Source organism: Lycorma delicatula, chromosome 2 (assembly GCF_047948215.1).
Source record: "Lycorma delicatula isolate Av1 chromosome 2, ASM4794821v1, whole genome shotgun sequence".
Lineage (NCBI taxonomy): Eukaryota > Metazoa > Arthropoda > Insecta > Hemiptera > Fulgoridae > Lycorma > Lycorma delicatula.
Window position 1 is genome coordinate 195,309,557 of NC_134456.1, and position 24,470 is coordinate 195,334,026.

The following is a 24,470-nucleotide window of genomic DNA, read 5'->3' on the forward strand; positions in this document are numbered from 1 at the left end:
TGCTTTATTCAGTTATTTATTTATTTTAGTGTTGTTTTAATATTCACTGCTGTAATAGTTTGTTATGGCTTCAGGTAAGCAAATTACACTGTAAAACAAATTTAATATCATTCAAGAAATTCACAAAGACATGAAGCAATTAGAAAGCTAAAAAGGATGGACAGTTTTGATCCATCAGCATAACAAGTCCCCCAAGAACTGTATAAAGATTGCTTCTGAGCAAAATTGACACTCCTGAAAAAATTATGTAGATTTTGTTCACTCCTGTGGTAAGATGGCTTCATATGAAATGCATGAATTAAATATTCCTGTAAATCACCCTATTTTGTGCAATAAAGTTATCAATGGATGGCTTATCCATAAATTTTCAAGAATTCCAACAGAAAGCAATTTAACTTTAGTAAATGAAGTAAATTAGTGGTTTAAATGAGAAATGTACTCTTTATTATATGTACCACACAGTGTGTTCAAAAAAAATGTACGACTCATTATTTAAAATAAAAATATGATTTCCTTATATCAGTGTTTTGTGTCACATGTGTAGCATATAATAAATAGATATCATTCTATTTATTTATTTACAGTTCATACTTGTTCTATTAATATTTTCCATTTTGATACAATCTGATAAACATATCCAAAATAAAATAAATATAATGAAACAGGTGACAATGTTTTAGCATAATCATTTACATTATAAAATACAGATAATAAAAAATAAGCTTTATTAAATAGAATATTCTTTGTTGGATAAAGACTGATTCCTACTTCATGAAGGTATACATGGTATCAAAGAAAAACTAAGAGAAATAAATACACAGTATCGTACCATTCTGTATAATTCCTTCTATATTTTAAAACAATATTTATAAGAAATTTACTAACAAACCTTCATTTCTGTAGTAAATCCAACAAGACAACAGTGAGCAAATCCGTAGCTGCAGAAAGTATGGAAAAGGAACTCTGCTATCTGAGCTGCACTATCATATGAAACCGGACAAGCCACAACCCACCGAGATTCCTCATCAACAACAGTCACCAGAAACTCTTGATGGCTGCAAGTCTGATTCAATGGCCCGTGCATCCACACCTCCACCTGAATTCATCGAAATAAATCGTCCCCTAGTATGTTACAATGAGAGACCACGTATTCTGAAACCACAATTTAAAAAACAAAAACAAACGATACACCTAAATAAAAAAATAAGTAAACCGATATCATGGCTGAAGAGAAAAACTACTCAACTGCTGCAATTTCTTTTCTAAAGCATCAGACTGTATTTTTTTATGATGTAAATAAAAATGAGCAACTTGTGTAAAATTTTATCAGATGTTCAGAATTGCTATTCATATGATCAATTGGACAAAAAAAAATTTTTTTTTAAACAAATGTACTAATGGATTACAATAATACTTTAGAACTGGCTGCACAACTGCATGCATGTCTAACAACTGGAAAGGTCCAATGAATAGCATTACTTGACATATTTAATGAAACATAGAACAAAACAGTCTTTTAAAGAATATTTCTCAGTGATTGATAAAGCAGAGGTTACAGACACATCAGGACCAATAAAAATAAAAACCACATAACTGTGGTACAAACAGAATGAGAAAAGAAATATCAAAGCAGACAAAAAAAATCACTACTTTCAGCAGTGTATCTGAAAATTTCAAATTAAAATGTAAACACTAAAAAAAAAAATTAAAATTTGAGTTCAAATCTCAACAAGGATTTACATGGAATTATCTTCATCTCAATAATAATACTCTTAATTTTTGTAACTGTGTGATGTTATAAGAAATGCAGTTTTTATAGAAAGTTTCTGCCAGGTACATTATAATAGGAAATAACATTAAGTACAGTCTTCAAAAAATTCCTAAGCAAAGTACTTTCATCAATTTCAATTAACTACTGGTTCATAAGTTCTTTAAATAATTTACGGATCATGGGAAATATCATCAGAATACAGTATGCTGGATTAAAGAAAAAAACTAGTGATCATAACATATTAATTTTAAAACTTTAATTTATGATAAATCATTGAAGTCTTTTTTTAACAAGGACCATCCAATTATTGTTCAGGTAATTTCTTGGCATTATAAATAATTTGTATTACCTTCTTCCAAACTCTTAATGATTCTGGATACTGAGTTGCAACTGTGTTCTGCAATACTGCAGAAGGATCTTCGATGTCTTCCTCATTTTCTTCACCACATAACTGCTTTTGTCTTGCCATATCCACCACATCTGAACACTTTTCACAATTCTTAACAAATGTTACAACATCAATGTACATACCCCTCCAAAAATGTTTCATCTGAGTTTTATTGAACATTTTTTTTACTCCTAAATGGACTCCTGAAAAAATATTCAGTAATTAAAAATGCATTTCCACTACTGAAATAATTTGGTAGTTTAATGTAAGAATAAAAAAAATAATTTCCTGTTCTCTACCATGCAATTAAGCAGTTAAAATTAGAAGTTGCACAAAACAGCAAAATTTATTTATGTCATATATGAAAAAAAATTACAAAAAAAACGCAGTAATGCTACTTTGTCACAACTAGTGGTTGTATCACTCAAAAAGTGTTTTTAGAATAAAGTACTTTACAGCAAGCTGAAAGCTAAATTATAATTCAGCAGAAGTACTTGTCTAGACTTGGGAAGACCATTCTAGACATATTCTAAGAAAATATCCACAATTTAACACAAAGTACAAGCGTTACTGATGATCTATTGTTTCATTATGCACACATGCAGTCTTGCTTACACAATTAAGGATTTTTCCACAAGGGGAGCTGGTAGATAGATGGTACTAGGATATACAGCAAATAAATAAAAAAATATTCACAAAAGAATTTAATGAATAGATAAAGCAACATCAAGATAATACATAAATAATGGAGGTTAAGTTTATTTGTTGTTAATAAAAGTAAACATAAATATATATACTTGTATATATATTTTTTTTAATTTTAACTTTGACTGACTAGAGTAGATTTAGAAAACTTGTTTACTTTGTGAATTTAATCTATGATGGTAAGTCAAAAAGTAAAGTGAAATTCAAAAAATATTTTTTATTTATTTTTTTTATTCTTCTATGTCCATTGTTAAACAAACTTTAGGAAGGAAGTTTTTGGTTTGGCGCATAGCCAAACCACACTGTTTCCATAACTTCTTCATCAAAAGAAAAATGATACCTTCACAGCATTTTTTTCAGTGGGCCAAAAAGACCTGACATGGAGCTAGGTCAGACTATGGTGGGTGGTCCATTAACACAAAATCAAAATTTTGAAGGTAAATAACTACTTTGTTATTCATATGAGTTTTAATATCCTGAAATAATTTCACACTTTTAGAATTTGATTTTTGCCTTAAGTGATTACAGTAGCTGATGATAGCTTTCATTATTCACTGTTTTACTCTTAGATGTGAAATGATAAAAAAACTGGACCTTCCACATCCCTAATATTGTCATCAACATTAATGAAAAGAAGTGCTCTGAATTTTTTTGCTGTAGAAGATGAAGGATGTTTTGAAATAATAAATTTTGTTGCTTATTCATGGGTTCAACTGATGGACTCATGTCTCAAAAACAATTATTATTCACTTGAAATATGAAATCCCTTCATCTTCATAATGTTTCAAAAGTTTCTGGGAAATTTTAAAATGATTCTCTTTGTGGATTTCTGTCACATGATGTGAAAACAGCAAAAAGACATTTAAAAAATTTAAAATATCATGGTTGATCGAAAATGCTGACTCATGGCTTATATTCACTTCCTTTTTCATCAACATTAATTCACTAATTATTATAAATAATTTATTTACTGTTTCAACATAGTCATTATTCTATGAACCAGAAGGGGGTACCTTTTCATTGTTTATTACAGACAGAAATTCTTTTTTAAAGTGATTAATCCAATCATAGATCTTGCTTTCATTCAAATAACTTTCTCCATACTGCTGCTGCATTCAACGAATAATCTCAGCCACTTTGACCCATCCTGAATTGAGTAAATGTATCACTGCTTGCATTTCTTCCTTGGTGTAATTGGACAGAGGAGCATTCATTTTAAATTAACATTTAAATACAACTTAATAAAATTAATAATGAAACAATACTTCTAGTGAAAAAACTGGTTATGATTCATAGCAGAACATAATATAAGTCACATGAATGGGAAGGAAACAAAAATGTCCCTTTACTTTTTGACTTTTCTTTATATAACTATTTAAAAAAAAAAAAATCTGAATTTGAAAAAACATTTCTTATTACTTAGTATTAGATTTATTACTTTAGTATTCATCCCAATCTATTCAAGAATCATATTTTAATATGTTATATAAATAAAAAATATTGTAAAGCTATAAGTTCACTTAAATGGAATATTTTAATTCACAAAAACTATTAAGTATGACACAGATTTCAGCATGGTGAAATGAGGTCGTACTGAAATTTTTATGACATTAATTAAAGGACAGAAATAGGATTTCTTATGACCTGAAAACTTGGAGAATCATTGGTTGATGTTATTCCATTGCCTATAGATCAGACTCTCCTAATGGGACCAGATTTTGATTGAGCTGCTCTTAACATAGAGAACACATGCTAACATAAGGAACAGACTGCTGAAAAGTACGTTTTAGTCTAGCTCTGTCTGACTTGATCTGTCTGACTTAGGAGAGTCTATCAGAAACAAGCTACTGTCAGCACAGTTCACAGAATCAACAGAGCATAAAAAACCTTGCTGACAACATTAAGGTCCTGTACTCTCTAGGTGGGAATGCAGAGTAAAAGCTAATTCTAATGATTAATATTTTAATGTAGAAAGAAAAATTTCTAATCATATTATCAACTAACCTGTTTCTTCAATAATGTGGATATCTTTTAACATTTTCAGTTGATCTTCTTTTTTCATTATAACTTCTTTAGGCTGTTTTCTGCTGTGATATAATTTCCCATCAATTATCTGAAAATATTTTTAAAATTTACAAATTATCTAAAATAATATCTTGAAATTCAATTATACTTTTAAAATGACATAACGTGTCATTCTTTTTCTCAGTGTATAAGACTGCAGTAACATGATATAAAGAAATTACCTGAGAAGTATAAACCTAAATAATAATTATTTCATTCGGATATAAAGTAAATTATATTACTTACAGAAACCAATAACATCTAGAAAGGAAGATAACAATTTTTATTCTAAACTGGTAATAGTAATGCGTTGGACCAATGTTCCCCATTACAAGGTAATAGAACTATACTAACCTTTCACCTTTTTTTAAACCTGTTGGTAATGTACTGCTGTCAAAAGATTGCTGACAATCTTCTTACTATATGAGCTAGATTATTAAACATTTCAAACTAATAGATAATTAATCTTAACCAGCTAGATTATTCATTTTTTACTTAGAGGCCATCAGAAAGTTATTATTCCTTGAATAAAAAACAAAGATGAAAATAATTCTTTTTTAAAACCAACTTTGTGAAAACACTAACATGAAAGTTAAAAAACAATGTTTTATAAACCAGTAACATAAATTTCAGGGAAAACAATGTTATTAAGGAACTGAAAAGGGATACTATCAACACAGAAAACCCCATAATAGGGTAAAAACGATAAAACAAACTATAGTGTGTATACACATAAATTGTAAAAATCCTTGTTAAGTGTAAAGGGCTCCCATTTAAACTAAAGATAAACAATACTATAGTGAATATAAAGTTGTTAACTCTATATATTCCTACTAAATTTTAATGGCTATGGAATCAAACATTCGTATGGTTTGAGCAATGTTATTCCGTACATCTAAGACCAAACTACAATTATTAATTTCTATAATTAGTAACAGCACATAAATATTTACTGTGCTTAAGGTTTTTTTTAAATTAACGAAATATTTTAATCTGTTGCTAGCTATATAAACTGCACCAAGTAACAGAAAGATGTACTGCACTTATATAAGCTTGAAATAGGTAAGAGAGAGAGATCTGTTATTTTTTACTATATTTCCACTATAAGTACGGAAAATTATAGCTGTACTGAATACATCTATCTGCAATACAGTACTAATAAGCATGTTGTACTCAAGCAGAAGCATTCAGTATTAATTTAAAATTAATTTCATCTCAGAAAGACTCTAATAAAAAAAAAATTAATAACCACACATCAGAACAGTTTTTAGCACAGAAAAATACCTTGCATGTCAAATTACAATGAAAATAAAAGGAACTTGTAACATGTGAATGCCTTATGGCATACATGCAATTTAAAAATGAAGAACTGAATATAGCACAGATAGGGAAGCTAAGCCATTGTCAGAGAGAGGATTAAACTTAAATTTTTCTTCCTTTTTTATTAAACTTGTTTAACTAGTTATTCATTTTATAAACTCAATAATACTAATTTAAATAATAGATTCCTTATAACAGGTGTATGTTAATCTTTTCATTACAGCAATGAAAAGAAAATTATTATTTATATAATTATTTTAATAATTGCTTCATAGTTATTTTATTACTTTTAATAATTACTTTAAAGCAAGAAATAACCATTTCTCGAGATAGATATTAATTTTAGTTATTTAATACATCTAACTTTATCTAATAATCAGAACTATGTTGGTCAGAACATAAAGTTCTTCTATTAAAAGAATAAGGGTGTTACTTGACAGCTGCCATCTCACTCTATTTTGCTGCATATTCTACAGAGTAAGTGGGAAGAGTCCTTTTACACTGTAATAAATATCTAGCTTAATCAGGCAATCAGAACGGTTCAGACAATCTTTTGATACACGACATACAATGTACCAGATGGAGCGACCACCCCCTCCAAGACTGAAATCGAGAAAGGGATTTTAACTCTACATCTATCGAGCCCCCTCCATGGTTCCCAAAAAGGGCTCCAACACCTCCAGGACACGACCTGGACTGGCAAACGTGGGTGACTTTAAACCGGCTTCGAACTGGGGTTGCACCAACCAGAGTTAACCATGTTAGATGGTGTCAAATAGAGCCTAATGACCTGAACTGCGAGTGCGGTGAGATTCAGGACTCTGAACATCTCCTAAAATGCACCCTCTGCCCAACCAAATGCACACTACAAGATCTGTGGCAAGGAAATGCTTCTGGTGTTTCAGTGGCACAATACTGGTCACAAAGGTTTTAATGTCTCATCGCTAGGACATGAAAAAGTAAAGTAAGTGTGGTGGGATAACCATAGTTGTAGCCAAGTACAGAACAATGGTAGATATGAGTGCATTCACTGTTGAAGAGCAACTGTTAGCTTGTATGTGAGTCCATAAACATCCACACACTTAAAAAACACTGGAGAATATTATGAATGATTTCTTTGTATGCTTTGGGAAATCATCACCATCATGGCAAATGTTAGATATGGGAGAAGCTTTTGCAATTGGAAGTTGCCTTTTTTATTTGAGTGCAAAAGATGCTTGCGTGTTATCATCAATAAAAATATAAGAGAAAAAAACACAACTAAAACTACATTAAAAACTAAAAAAATTAAACTTACAACTAATAAGAAACATAAAATACCCCAAAAAACTTGCAACAAGAATCAGAGTCAAATAATAAGATAGATTTATTTAAAAAGAAAAAAAATTTACCGAATTTACCCCTTCTTGGATAACAGAATAAAAAACTATCATAAAAATTATAACAATTAAAAGATAAAACTAACACATTAAAAAACTCTTCATGGTACAAAATATATAAACAAAAATATTAAATTTTATGCGTACTTTAAAAATAATTTAATTTTATGCGTATTTTGTACGTTGTAAAAATAGAAACATGTGATCTAAAATTTCCTTGTCATTGCCCAGAATTTGATGAATGTTTCTGGGCAATTTAAATTTACAACACAAGGCGGCATAACGTATGCAATCCACAATGATGTGGTGCACTGATCTTTCACTAGTCCTAATTCGCAAATGAAACATTTTAGGACATATGTTTATATGAACTTTTCCCATTATTTTCATGAGTAGAATAGGTTATGAAAGTCCCAAGAAAACTTTGTCATACATCCTGTACACACAAACACACACACACACACACAAGTATGTGTGTGTCTGACTATACGCATTATATCTATATATCAAATCTAGGCAATAAATTGAAAAGTTCAGTTATTATACCCATAGTTTAAGTCAATATCTAAACTTATTCTTCTTCTGTAATTAAATACAATAATAACCACCCTCTTTAGTGCACTACAAACTCATAACGTTGAATTTTGGTAAAGATAAAATTATTTTACATAAAAATAAAGAGAATTTATTACAGGCCAATTCTTTTTACCATTTATTAATTTGAAAGGTGGATTAGAATAATTATTCTGGTAGTAACATTGTAAATTGTAAACATATTGATCTTTTTAACTTTTAATTATTATTTTCAACAACTTTGGCTCTTCAGTTTCTTTTTTGATTGCATTCATTACTAGGTATTGTAACTGGTTCATTTCTTGGCTGCAATTAAGCATAAAGCAATCTTTAATCAGTATCAAATCTTGTTAAATTGGTAGATACTTGATTAGAGGAAAGTACTCCTGTAAATCTCCTCAGAACAAAGAAGGTAGTAAGTTACCAATAGTTAATAGTTTAATAACATAATCAGCTGTAATTTTACTAGCTTCTGGAAGAATGATGAATTAATTTTTTCATCTTAGGATTTAAAAAAAATTATATTATTAATATTTTTTTATTATCACTTCAGACATGATTTTACACATATTTTAATCAGTAAGATGATGAATGTGTGAAATGACTGGTTAAAAAATCCATGAATCTTAGGGGGGGGGGGAGGAATTGGCCACAGCTGATCCAAGAATTTTCAATTTGTTAACTGCTATACTAAATATTAATAATTGTTACCCCTGATCTACTGACCATTGTAAAGAAAAAAATCTAACAATCAAAGCAGAAATCATTAATAAATTCTGAATAATTCAGTAACACCAATTACATTCATTCAAAAACATATGCAAATCTAATCAGCCAAACATCTGATGACCTTGAGTTAATCACAGAGAAAATAACTTAAAACAAAAGCTCAACACATTTAGAAAAAAGAAGCGATTAAACCTAATTTTAAACAGGTCAGGTAAAAGAAACTAATGCTAATTATGAACATAATTAATAATTGTTACAGATAAATTAACAAACAGAAAAAGGCAAAAAACAAAACTTAAACAAGAAAATCACACAAAATAAATGAACAAAAAATAAATTATAAGAGTAGGACATTAGATGATGAAAATCAATTAACTGAACATAGTAATAATAATGAAAACCTGAGAATAAAAATTGATGTGCTATTGATATGATGCATAGTGAACCTCTGATGTCTCTATTAGCATATATAATGTAATGACTGAATATGCTTTTTATATAATAGAGAAAATAGGAAACAAATACATGCCAATATAAACTGACAATTGTAGAAAAAGACAAGTTGTTAGTAAACCCTTAGTAAAGATCTCACTACACTATTCTACTTTAATGTCACAGCCCTCTTTAACTTCACTGGTGTAGCAATACACCAGTTAAACAAACGTTGTCTGCAGTTTAAACCCATACAGATTTTATTCACAGACTTTTCTTGTAATTGATCTATTGGGATGTTCTTTTGTGGTGACAAGCATCTATTTTAGCTTAAGACCTACATGTGTGTAAGGTTAAACCTTTACACTGTTAACTATTAATACCAAATGAAAAAGTTATAAAGTTTTTCTGAAAGCAGTTTCTGAACTGCTTTCAGAAAAAACTAAGGAGAAAGAAAGAATAGAGAGAATGGGTGAAAACTACAGTACAATCTGAACATAGAATACATTTTATATTCATTTAAAACATGCTACATGTTTTAAATAAAGATTGGTTTGGTTATAAAAAATGTTTTTCCATAACAGTAATTGAGATCCATAAAAACATGTAATGATATAAATTAATATCAACAGTAAAGTCAATCATATCTTTCAATTTTCAAATTTTATTATAAATATTCTTACAACTTCATTTTCAGTAAAACATTATTTTAATACATTTCATTATGAAATTTTATCATAAATCAGATGAGTATATATCCACTCCTATTAACTGATTCAAGAAATTTAAAATGTTAAAAAGGTAAGATTATTTTCTTTCTGCCCAAAATGGTTAATTAAAACTAATAAAACAGTGCGTACACAGCATATCCAGTGTTCTGGCTAGGATTAGAACGTTAATGATTATTAAATCCAGAGGGGTTCTTCTTTCTAGGGTACTCTGCCTAGTCGGGCTTGCTAATAGAGCATTAAGATCGCAACACTTAAATACTAATCTTATACTAAGGAGCAGCAAGTTCACTTGTGCAGCCCATAGGACCTTGTTAAATAAACTTTATAACTTCCTGCAAAAGCAGTTGAACTCACCGCGGATTAAGAAGTCCAGTTGTCAGATTAAATACTAGAAAAAGAATTTAGATTACAAAATATTGAAGGGGAATTTTGAATTTCACAATCAGCCATCGATATGGCGGAGCAAGATCTCTAGTGACGACCTTAGGGCGATGAGTGACATCGTTTTAACAATTGATGGGGAATAAATTCCCAGTGTCTGCAGATGCTGCGCAGTAAAGGTCAGTACCACTCCTCTGCTGCCGACCACGATCAGAACCACTTCACAGCGATCACCATGGTAGTTGAGAACCCGAGCTGCCTCGGGGAGGATGGGCCAGTATTTTACAGCTTTCTCCTCCGCAGCTAAATGTAGCGAAGTCTCCTTCTCAAACCGAACAGTTACATCGACCACAAAGAGACCAGAAGCAGTTTTTACGATGATATCCGGCCTCAAGCGGTCTCTGCTACTGCCAATTCCGGGTTTAGCGAGGCTGCAAAACGTTTGTTCTACAGCGACCACATTCCCCTTCGGAGAAGTCAAGGCATCAACGAGGTCTTTTATCTTGTCATGCCTTCTTATGTACTTCGCCTTATTGTTCACACAATTGCCCTAGACATGACCCAGAGTCTCAACGGCGTCTTTGAAATTTCTGCAATTTGTATCACTTTTGGGCCCTAAGGCCTGTGCACACAGGCTTGTCAATGAAGAACCCAATCAAGTACTCAACATTTCTTTTTAAATTTCGCAGGCAAAGTCTTATATGATGGTTTTAAGTGGGCATAATACACTCAGGAAGCATCTGAAAACTATTGGCCACATGTGAGAAAACATTTCATGGATAGTGCCAACAGTCTAGCAAGACTAGTAGGCATTTATTCCTTGAAGGTGAAATATTCAAAAACTGAAGAAATATAATTTTTTAGTCTCCCCTCTTTCAGGTAAATATTCTATGTCTAAAAATAAAGAACCGGCTTAATAGTCAATAGAAACAAGTGTGTAAAAAGTTTTTTAGATTGAGATGTGTACAATACCTCATGAAGTAAAAATAAAAATTTTTAAATATGCAATCAAATTACAGAAAAATTAAATCTAAAATAAAACTTAAATAACTGATGGCTCAAATAAATGATGGCTTAAATAACTGATGGATAGAACTAAAATAAATTGATGGCCCAAATGAACACAAATGCCAGTAACTGCACCTGTTCTATATACAGGAATAGCATTTAAAGTCTGCAGCCCATGTCTACAAATCTGGAAGAGTTTTGTCTAAGTCATCAAAGGATTACGATACATCTCATAATATGACTTTGAGAAAAATAACATTAGATGCTCAAAGTCATAGTATTTGATGCATTTAAAAAAAGATAAAAATTAAACAAATCAAAACAAGATGAGAAGTAATTGCATAACAAACTTGAAACTTATCCTTAACGAACAATTTTATTACTACTTTACTGAAAACAGACATTTTAAAAATAACTTACTTTATGATTGGTAAGTTTTAAAATTTAATTTAAAATTAAGTTTTAGAATTAAAAATGTTGCTTTTTTTAAATCTGCAAAGCTGAAGAGACTGGTAATTGTGCCTCAGATAATAAATGAGTGACAAATAAATTAAAAATTATGATTGAAGAAAAAAAGAAAACTGCTAAAAGTGATAAAAACAGTTTTTGTTTCCAAGAGGACTATGGAAGTTTTCACAAATCCGTTATCATCTTACATTCAAGATTGAAAGCAGCAAGAGTTTATCCTGTACCTATGGAACCATAATTAAAGGTTTCAAAAATGCAAATACCACAGAAGACTTTGAAGCAAGCTGAAAATGGTTGTACTGTTTCATGGGTTGGGCTATCCATAAGGAGGAACATACAGTTAATACCAATGACTGCAGGATGGTTAAAAGAAATTAATTGTTCTTCAGAGGCATTATTATCTTTAAAAAAGAAAAAAATGAATGATAAATATTTATCAGACACCAGCATTTTTTGAATTGCTGGAAACAACAGTTAACACAGTGAGAGATTTAACTGATTATGCACATAGTGCATCCAAAATATTGCAATATATTATGACACTGATGATGTTTGCTAATGCTCTTCTACATTGTTATATTTAAATGAAAAACTCTTCCAACAGGTGAGAAATTACCAAACAAGGCAATTATCAATGTCATGAAAAAGAAAAGATAAAAAATAATGTACTTGTGTTACACTGGATTAAACTTTTACAGGAATGATGCTGTTCTACAGTTAGAAGCACGCTAGTGTTGGACAATTTTCATTGACATCTGACTGACTAAAGAAGAGCTTTAGCTAATAAAATGGAGCAAGTTTGTATTCCTAGTAGAATTACTTCTTTACCACACCAGCTTGATGTTTATATAAATCACCTTACATAGTTCATTTAAAATGGTTTATAAACACATTGAATGGCTATTGCAGTACATAAAACAACTCTTAACAAGAAGATTATAGATGCTTAGTCTTGCTTTAATATATAATGAATTCTGAATGCTAATAGTGGTGAAAACATTACTTCTGATTTTTGCATATCACGTCTTAATGGGTCAAACATTTCTTTTTGCAGTTTTTGCAGTAGGGAGGTAGTGCACTGGTCAACCATGTTATCTATTCAAGGAAGAAGGGATGAAGAATAAGGAAAATAGGAGGGTAGAGGAAAAGGATGTTCATTAAAACAAAGACTTCATATTTTTTACACTTACTTGGAGAAAAATATAACAAAACCTTAAAAATTTATAATTAACCACAATATGCAAAGGTTACAAAAAAAGGAAGGAATTGGCAAAATTTTCAAGATTAAGATAAAAAATTACCAGATTATAAAATTTTCAAGATTAAAATTCTAAACAGTGTATACAACTACAGCCAAGAAATTCATGTTGTGAAACCTTAAATTAAATTTATAAGAAATCACAAAATATAAAATTAAACTTTCATAAAAATATAAAACTATTTTTATTCAAGTTAATAATAAATACAATCAAAATTATATAAAAATAAAAAATAAAAACTCTTACATGAAGAGACTATGACTGAAATTGAATGAAAAACCCAATTTGAAAATGGAATACTTTAAAATAGTTTAATTAAAGTATCTACCCACCAAACTGCACAGAAAAAAAGTGAGCAATATTTCTCTTAAAGAAATAAGCAGCAATACACAATAACATTCTTGGCATTGAATGGGATAAACAACAATGTCTTCAATCTTACCAGACCATCTTAGCAACACCTAAACATTACGTATCACAATCTAAATGGTAAACTTAAAGACCTTCAATGATTTTAATTAAATAACAAATTATAAAATATTTGTTAGATTATATAAAAAAAAAAGAAAGAAAAAAACATACTCTGAGTTAACAAAATTATACTTACCGTATAATGCTGAGCACGTTTCCTTAAATGTTTTTTATAATTTTCTGAAACTCCCTCTGGAAACTGATTAGCAGTAAGATAATTAAATATTTCTTTATAATATTCAAAATCATCTTCAGGAAATGTAGGCTCAGGAGTAATATCAGAATCTGCTGGTTGTTCTGTAGCAATATGAACCGGCTGAGGTTCTGGAATTGAATGTTGTTGAATCACATGAGTAGGAGGATGATGATGAATTGGTGGAGCTGAAATTGTCGGAGGAGCCGCAAGATGAATAGTCTGAGCAGGTGTAGGTGCTGTATTCAAATAAGCAGTACTACTTAATATTGCTTGGCTCGGTGTGTAATGGTGTAACGGTGTTGGATTCATTGACTGGTAAATAGCGTGACTTGTAACAAGATTTGTATGTTGTTGAAGGGGTTGAGCAGGCTCATAGCTGACAGCCTGCAATAAAAATAAATTTTGTTTGAACTAAGTAATAACTATGATGCACAACCAGAAAGCAAATACAATTTATTATAGCTCCTATAGGTTATGCAATTTAAGTTATACTCGTGCACTAGTATTTGCCTGAACTGTATTATATTATATCAAAGGTTATGTCAATAAAAGCAAAAAATTCTGACAAAAGACTTGTAATGTAAATAATACAATTAATACACTAAAATAAAATTTAAAGAAAAGGCTTTATCATTTATATTTATGCAAACATAAATTATATATTAAACTTAAACCCAATCTCATATAAATTTATAAATGAACCAAGAATATGGTGAAGAGCTGAAATATAAATAGGTACAACTTCTGATAAAGTCATTTTCTTTACAGCTGAAGTAACTTTTTTCTTAAATATCTAAATCTAGATATTATAAATTCTGTGTGTGTATATAAATAGACATTTTTTTCTTTTAATATTGAGTAAGAGTTACAAATTTTTGTTTTCATAAATTTTTTTGCTTTGTTTCATAAAAGTTTAAATGAAGATGTGCGATTAGAAAAGTTTTGAAAAAACACTAAATGACAACAATTCTCATATTTTAAACTTAATATTTTTTAAGCAACAAAACTTAGGTAAATACCTAAGGTATTTACATTTTAATTACATTAATTACATATTTCTAAGATAATTAATACGTAACTTTAAATTCTTAAGCTAATTTTTTTTTTTTAAAAACAAATAAACTTCCATTTTTTTTTTTAAATGTTTGTTTTTATTATTTAATATAAGGAACTGTAAGACCCTACACAATTTAGCAGAACAATTTAACTCAACAAACAGCAAAATGATTGATTACTTTGTAGAAAATAAAAACATTTAAGTAGAATTTTAAAGATACAATTTAATTTGATGTAACATTTAAATGGGAAAATTTCTTGGTGCATTCAGTAACGTACTTGTTGACCACAACGTTCAATTCCTGGCTAGGGTCCATAAAACTCATGATCAGTCAACCCTACCTACAGTCATTAACAACCTGTGTTTACATGATAAGAAAATAAAATTAATGGCTATATAATATTTAAGTAATTGTTTAATAAAATTTAAAGAATATATCAAATCAAAGCAACTTGGACTTTTGCCAAGTTTTTTACTTCCTTGTACGAAGTAAAGGAAATATTGTGATCGCAAAAATTTTGGTTTCCAGATTTCAATGGAAATATCCATTTTATATGTATCTTGCATAACCCAAAAATGATTAGCCGTAGGATGTTGAAATTTTGGATTTAGGACTGTTGTAACATTTAATTATGCACCTCCCCTTTTGATTGCAATCGACTGAACCAAAAGTGTACAAAAAAGTCCAGCATCCAAAGAATTTGGATTCTTGACTTTTTCTTCATTACAGTAATAAGCTCTCAGTGAGAGCTTTTGAACGATATATCATAAGTGGTACTTATTTTCATTAGTTCCAGTGTTATAGGCAAATAAAATTTTAATTAATGAAATATGTGTATAATAGGGAAGGCACATCAGTTCGAATAAAACTTCATCTCCTTTTTTTTGTTTAACTTTTTCTTTTAATTTAAATATATTGATTTATTAATAATAATTAACCTCTAACTATAAAAAAATCTTTACGATGAATAATAATTCAATAACAAAAAAAAATTCAGAAGTTTTTCATGAAATAAAATTTTATGTACTTGTCATTTAAAAAAAATGTACAATGTAATTTAATAGTCATACAAGGTAGTCATGGGTTGTCCACATCAGATTTTTTTATATTATATTAATAACATTTTGTAAATATATATTTTTAGCATCTGACATTAACAACTAAAATACTAACTACAGTAAATAAAAAAGTGTTTTTAAATAAATATATTCAATAGATAACAAAAAATAATTAACAATATGACTGCATGCACTTTTGCCAAATATGTATTGTTTAATTACTTTATTCTTCTTGTTGCTTATTATAGTCTCAAACAGTCAATCATTGTATTGGAGGATTCCGTATTAAATTCAACCTTTTTTTTTTGTAAAGATTTTTTCTAGGTTTAATTTTATTTCACATAGATGATTACAATCTGTACTGTCCTATAAAAAGGAATTTTACACAAAGTTCACTCATTAGTTCATATACCTGAACTACTTATTCCCTAGTTATCTGAAAATATAACAGAACAGATCCATTTTTTGTAACAAAATTTTGATTTATAGTATACATTTGTAGAAAGTAACATAATCAAAAATACTGGCTGAGAATTGGTCAATATATTTCAGAACTGCTGAAAAAATTGCTATATGAATCAATAGCATTATTACTTTATAAGATTCTGAAATTAAATCATTTAAACTATCATAACTTTTACTTTTTCTGAGTAGTAAATATTTAAATTAAAAAGTATCAGTGTCTACATGTGGTAAAGATATAAAAAATGACATATACAGGTGACCCAGAGCCCAAACTTAAGGGACTGATTCAGTATATCAAAATGAAAAAAAGGTGTATGTGGAAAAATGACCTATCTCGCTTCATTTTCTCTCTTTCTGACATTTTGCTTATTTATTCATTTTTTTCAATAAAAGCTTATATCTTAAGAAAGGGTACTAGATATTAATGAAATTCTGTATAAATGTAACCAACATCTTAAAAAAAGAAAAATCTTACCTTTGACAATTCCAAAATTGAGGGCCATTTATTTAACTTTTTTAATCATTAATACTTTTGTAAATATTAGTTTTATCAAATACTTAGTTAATATATTAGTTTAACAAAACATATTTTGTTAGATAAAATTTTAAAATTTTATTGTGAACAAAATGACATCTCACTTGTTTAAATCAGTTGATAAACAGCTGAGATATGGCTAAAACTGTTACAGTGGATTGCAAAAATTGTCAGAATGGATCTTTGTACACCAAAAACATACAAAAGTTTGGTGTGTGTGTGTGTGTGTGTTTGTGTATGCGCATGTGCCTTCCCAAGCAGGAGGTTAATGTTTAAGGTCAGGCCAAACCAGTTACATTTTAATTCAAACGTTGCTGAGTGCTCAACATTTTGTTGCAGCATTCTTACTGACAACACACCCTGAACTGGCAATCCATGAATGTAACAAGTTACAGGTACACCGATTACAAGAACAAGAGATGCAGTTGCCTAACGCTTCAAATAAAAAACATTCCACTAGATATCTGAACATTTCAAGAATGAAAACAAATCAATAATGTTTTTATAATTAGTAGTTAATTACTTAGACAGAAAAGAATTCACTTATAACTGAAAAATTATTACAAATTTACATTTATACCATCAGAATTACTCTTCTACTTTGAAGAACACAAATTCATTTTACGTTAATCACATTCTTGTTCTGTACAATATAAATATTAAAAAATACATACAGTACAGGAGGTAGCATACTTTTCCACAACCAATTTACATCAGGCTGTTAGTGTGTTTAATTTTTAGTGTTGTGCATAGAAAGGAGAGATCAGTATAAAAATTTGATGTGTGGTTACATTTTATCGACAATCAAATAACAAATTTATAGTTTTATGATTTTATGACAGTTTTTAATAAAATGCTCACACTAGTATTACATTATTAAAATTGTTTCTTTATGAATGCTCACTTTGAATGTTTGGATTCGGTGTTCCACTTCAGTTTAATGGATGTCAGACTTAAAAGTTGCAAGTGCTTTATTGTTGTAATGTATTGTAATGGATAACTAAATAATTTTAATATAGAGGAAAAAACAACAGTGATGGTAGCAAACAAATTAATTAAGAGAAAGAAATGTTAATGAAGCGACATTAATGAATATCATAAAAAACTAAGACATCAGTGGATACTACAAAACCTAAGTTCATATTTCATGTAAGGATTTTCAGTATCCTGTTAACTTTAACAGTGGCAATAAGTATAAAAGAAGACAGTACTTTCAGAAAAACTATATCAGTTACATTGAATTTTTTTGCCTCTGTCAACTCTTTCACCAGCTTATAATCCTTTTTTTTTTTAAATATCAAGGCAAAGAATGGGATTTATTATCAAGGAAGTCAGTGAATCTAGTAGTAAAACTAAAACCAAAATACAGAAATATGGCATTTTATTTTCATAATAAATATAACTTCAGTTTGTTTTTATCATTACAATCAATTATTAGTCAGAAGATTCATAAAGTAAATCCTTAGCTTTCCCGCCATTGGTCCAGATTATGCAACCAAGCTTCTGGTAAATGTAGCATTTTCTTGCTGCATAATTATCTTGACATCCTCTTTATTTCCTTTGTTGATTGTTGTTGCAATGATGGTGTTGGATATGTGAATGAATGCAGATCTGCAATGGCCAAGTTTTTGTGAATGTCCATAATCAGATTCATATTTGGTTCATCTTGGGTAAATCACTTCAAAGTAACCTTTACATCCTTGAAAAAAAAAGTTCATAATAATAAATAGTACATAGTACATGCTGCTCATCAAATATGAGTAGTTTTTAACTAATTGCTGATAAAAAATCAAAAACTATCTCATTCATCAATGAATGGCTTCACTGATTCCTCATCAGTTGAAGAATAGATCAGAATTGCAGATAACCCCTGAGAAATGGAACTTTCCTCCCTGTCTTGGAGTCTTGAAGGAAAGCATATGGTTTTACGACCTTCTACCAGCAGTGAAGGTGAGAGTTCAACTACAAATATTCATTCAGTATTTTTATTTTATTTTTGTTGATTCATAATACAACTCTCTTTATATCGACATTGGATGCCAAGGAAGAATTTCACATGGTGCAGTATTTAGACTCTGAATTATATAGAAGAGTGGAGAACAATATTTTAAATACACAAAAACCAGATTTATCAACAGGAAGATCACAGGAAATGCACTATTATTTTGTGCCCAAAGAAACATTCTGTCTTTCTGCAAATTTAATGAGTGCATTCAGGATCCTGAAACAAAAGAACACAAAAGAGAATATTCAATTAGACTGTGTATAGTCAGAAAAGTAGTTGAAAATACTTTTGGCATTCTATAGTCAGTTTTTGGTGTTAGGAAAGCCATCTTATTATTCCATCTTATGATCTTATGATCATTATAACAAATTTTCACAATTACTTAAGAAGATACTTAGTATTTATGAACTTATAAACCAGGAAGATGAACAGACCAATTATAGTGGGAAGTGATCATGGGAAGTCTTTATAGTAATGCGTGTCTTATATAGCTATATTTTTTTATATATATTAGTAATTGTGATTTGTTTTATGTGTTAAGTTGTTCGGGTGAGTATTTAACAATCATGTGAATGCAGATGATGTGATTTCAAGTATCATTTAAGTTATTCAGTGTTTAATAAAACTGGTGAAAAATCATGTGGCAGCGGGAACACAGTAAGTGTAATACACTTTAGTGGTGATAATTAACTGTGTAATATAGTTCCTAGTTATTATAAACTGTAGTGATAAGACTGTGCTGTACTGTTAGTGACAGTGACTTATTTTTTTAAAGTATAAACTGCATTATTTAGGCTTTTAAGTTAATTTAAATTAATCTGTAAAGCATGTGCTTAACCTAAAACTCGCCACATGGTCAAAGTTATAGCTTAGTTTCTGCTGCGCACCAATTCTTTTTGGTGCCAGCTTCCCACCAAAGAAGATGGACTTTAGTATATAAACTAGTAACTTTTCTAGGGTAGGTCATACTACAAACCTAGATCTTTTCTTTCCAGGGACTTGGAAAAATTATAAGTCAATGGGGGTATCTTAGGGAATATATAAACTGTTATAAGTGTACACAGATACAAATGGGTTGGGTTCTACTTTCATCTGACCCATTTAACCCGCCACAAAAAAAAAACTTTTGACCCCATAACATTTTTTGATCCTTTAATTTTTAGTGTTTGTAATATACAGTTTTTGCCTCACTTCGATATGTCAAGGGAGAAAACAAGACGAGCAGGGGGGCACAAACTCCGAGAAGCCGCAGGCCTCCACCCATATCCCATACCCAGGATATATTTACGAGGCGAAATGGACAAGCTGTTGGACTTAATAAAAGAGACTAATGCCACGAAACATGAAATTAAGGAGTCTGTGTAACTCCTGGACAAGAAGGTAGATGCTGTTATTGAATTGGTCGAGAATCTGACCCCATGTGATACGGAGGAGACAGGTGCTCAAATGGAAAGGCTTGATAGATCCATGGTGTCTAAGGAGGAGACTTTAAGGAGATTAGAAAATGGTGTCAAACAGGAGATTCCGGGCCTAATAGCCCGAAGATCTCTTCAAAAACATGTTGGTAAAGACAGGACTAATGGAACTGGGTCCTGGCTATGAGGTGGCAATGGTTTTGGATTTAAAAGGGGACAAAAAGAGTCAATTCTCCAGTTGGGTTTGTTATGTGGCACAGTGAATATGCCGCATGCTGAATGAAGGGAAAATCGCCTCTGGCATTGTGCTTTGAGATACCCTGAGGGCGGAGGTCTTTCTTGAGAAGGAGTAGGAGGTTGAGGACTCTGACAGAACCTTCGTTCTGGTCCTAGACTTGGCAATGGAAGACCCATTGTCAACAAGGCACCTTATTGAGGGAATACAGAAGATAGAGGGAGTGACTAAAGGGCCGATTCCTGTTGGGGCTGTTCTTGGTAAAACGGCATACATAGTAAAAGAGGCTATTAGAATACCTTGCAAGAAGGGATGACAGAAGGAGGACGCTCCACATGGCGAAGGAGGGTAAAACTAATAAGCAAGTGACGAATTAGTTACAACAAAGAAGAAGCCCTAAAAGAAGGAGGGTCTATTGGTGGACTGCCGAAATATGTGAACTGAGGGTCATGGTACTTCAGCTACGGCGTAAGGTACAATGCAGTCTGGTGAGGAGGAGGGCGGATGTAGGCAAACTCAAATGAGACCTAAAACAGACATGGAACAGGCTTAAGAGGGATATCTGGAAGGAGAAGGGTGAGTCCTGGAAGAGGCTTACACAAGAGCTACAGGATGACCCTTGGGGACAAGCTTACAAGCTTGTCACCAAGAGGCTGAGAAGGATGCTGCCAGTCAGGCAGCATCCTGAGTGAGGCTTCTTCTTTGTTGTAACTCTTCCTGGCAGGCTGCCCGCACAGACCCTGCTAGATCTTCTGGGTCTCATGGATCTCTTCATTGAATTTAGCTGTTTGTCTCTCCTTTAGCCTCAGCAAATGTACCTGGTCCACTTGCCAGCTAGGTTGTCTCCTGATGGGTTGCAGGTCACTGAGCTCAACCCATATCCCCCTGTGGTCACTGCTCAATTCTTTCTGCATTACGTCCGCACCTCAAGACACGTGGAACCAAAACTTCAGAGCCATAGATATGGTCGAGGACAGAATCCTGATCCCCCCTCCAGAAGGTGGAGGTAACATCATTAAAGCAAAGTAGATTAAGTAAAGACATCAGCTCAGCCTGGCCCCTTTCGTTGGTGAAACCTCTCCCGCTTCTGTGGTTTTTGCATTAAGGTCTCCAATTATTAGGGCAGGATGGTCAGTTCTGACATCATCCCCAAGTTCGCCCAGGAAGTCATAGAATTTCGCCTGTGTATAGTTGGGGGAGATATACCACAGTAGATGTATATACCCCCATACTCATCCTTATGAACCCTTCACCTTACCTATAATTAGAGAAGGTAAACTTATTCATGAGATCCCCCCTTGACACGTCTTCCCAAGGACCCACCATCCAATCATCACCTCTCATCATTTTAATGTTTGGTTCTGGGACTAGGATAATATCTGCCCCCCTTGCCAAAGCTGAGAGAAACAGACTGTCGGTTAATATAACACCGGGCACTGTGCTCGAGCACATGACAAGGAGCAAGGAAGGCTGGGAAGTGGTGGTCAACCTGGTGCATAGCATACAGAAACAAACGGCGGAAGAGGAAGTTCACTAAAAGGAAAGTGTGCTACGTATTGCTAGGATGTACCAGCAAGTTCCCTACCATGATGTATCAGGATGCTACTACTATCGTGTTTCTGTGTGCAGAGTATCTTAAATGGTACTGTATCGTGTTGTGTATAGATTATATTACCATATTTTTTACAATACAGCCGTGTAGATATGTTTATGTACGATGTAGTATTGTTTTGGTATATTGTATATTGTCATGTAAAGTAGCATCATGTATTATTATCAGGTATTGGGTAGTGTTGTAGTATTGTAATTGTTGCATTGTATTTAGTATGGGCTTGGTGGGTGCACAGCCTCGACATCTTGGGTAATAATAATTACATTTCCATGTGTGTAGTATCATAATGTTTATTATTAAGTATTATTGTGCAGTATTTTAATGTTAATATTATTATGTTTAGTATTGTAACAGGGTAGTATTGTATTGTTTTTGAATGGCTTGGTAGGTGAAATGCCCCGCCATACCTGGGATAAGGGTAGCACCATGTGGAACAGTAACGTTATGTACGAGGTATGTGAGAGAAGTAATGAGACTGGCTTTTTACTTACCAAAGTTTTTATTTTTTTCAAACAACAATATTATACCCTTCAAAGTAGTTCCTTGCGCAGCTATACACTGGTGGAGTCGTTGTTCCCACTCCTGATAACAACGCTGGAAGGCTTCAATTGGTAGGGCATTTAACTGGTCGGTCACAGTCTTTTGAATGTTCTCCAGAGTTCCAAAATGACTTCCTTTTAAGACATGTTTCAATTTCGGGAAAAGGAAAGAGTCACAAGGACTCAAATCAGGTGAATAGGGGGGGTTTTGAGGAACCGTAGGCATGACTTTTGAGGCCAAAAAATCCGTGATGGTAATGGCCGTGTGACACGGGGCATTGTCATGATGAAGCATCCACTTGTCTGAAATGTCTGCTCTCACGCGAATCACATTTTTCCTGGGCCTTTCAAGGACATCTTTGTAAAACACTTGGTTGACAGTTTGTCCTGGATGTACAAATTCTTTATGCACAATACCCCTACCGTCAAAACAGCAAATCAGCATGGTTTTGATCTTTGATTTGCTCATTTGACATTTTTTCGATCAAGGAGATGACAGAGTGTGCCACTCCGCTTTGCCGGAATGAACAAACCAGTCTAGCACAAACTGATAGACACAGCATTGCCAGATCACTCGCAGTGTTACCAATCTCATTACTTTTCTCACACACCTCATATATATAGGGGATACAAAACATGGCAACGTTCAGGGCCAGGAAGGCAGCCTCTATGTATAGAGTGCTTTGGCTTGCTCACATGCATGAGTGGGTGGGTTGGAGTTCCCTGATGATGACATGGGGGACCCTCAAGATGTGTGTAGGGGGCGCGGATCACAAAGGATATACATAAGGCATGTCTGGAGTGTGTAGGTTAGGGTCGGGGAGGGCAGTCCTCCAATGGAAGGGCACGTCGGCTGTCTGGGAGAGGAGGTCAGCATGTCCCTATGAGGCTCGGGGGACCGCTATTGGGAAAAATCCTCTGGTGGGGGTAAGATAGGGAGGGCAGAGACTGCTGCCACGACACCCTGAGGCGATTGAGTAATGTCTAAACAGCAGGAGCTGGTTGCCTTAGGGGTGCAATAAAAAAAAAAAAATTGAGGAAGATGAAACTAATTGAAACATCACATCAGGGTTTTCAAGGCAAGATTCTGGGCCAATGGCATTATTTTTATCTTTGACAAATCAATCAAGGCGAAGGCGAGTCTGGAGAATGCAGTCAACTTGGTTTGTATTATCTTCCCATCTTAAAGAAAAATGAGGTACAATATGTGATACCAAAGGGAAGGATAGTGATGCCAAACTTGTTTTTACTGAATGAGATATATAGATGATTCATTACTGGGAAAACGATGTCATTTTAAATGAGAAGATTAATGTTAATAGTCTAGCAACAGAAAAATTTAATACTCTGAACATTTCAACTAAATAAAACTATAACTACTTGATGCATGGATAGACTTACTTGTTTACATCATACTTCATTAACTACATATAAAACAGAGAATTAACTTTTTTCTCCACAACAGTTACTGTATTTTCATATTAAACATTATTGAAAAAGACCACGTCAAAATTTTCAAAGTTAAATAACTGTGCATTATGAAATTAAAAATCATATTATTAATGTAAGGAACTTAAAGAAATATAAATTAAAATAAAATTTCCGAATTAAACTTTGACGATAAATAAACAAATAGAATAAATAAATAAGAATAGAAAATATTAATGAACACT

General features: G+C 31.8%; 1 protein-coding gene across 1 annotated transcript in view; it reads right to left on the bottom strand.

The window, feature by feature from the left end:
- Nucleotides 1-24,470, bottom strand: part of LOC142319548 (uncharacterized) — a 44,571-nt gene that overhangs the window by 10,555 nt on the left and 9,546 nt on the right. The window contains exons 3-6 of the mRNA XM_075356939.1: nt 13,816-14,259; nt 4,869-4,977; nt 2,121-2,362; nt 890-1,096 (exon numbers count right to left, since the gene is read on the bottom strand). Of these exons, the coding sequence (XP_075213054.1) occupies nt 890-1,096; nt 2,121-2,362; nt 4,869-4,977; nt 13,816-14,259 (1,002 nt within the window). The remainder of the gene's footprint in view (nt 1-889; nt 1,097-2,120; nt 2,363-4,868; nt 4,978-13,815; nt 14,260-24,470) is intronic.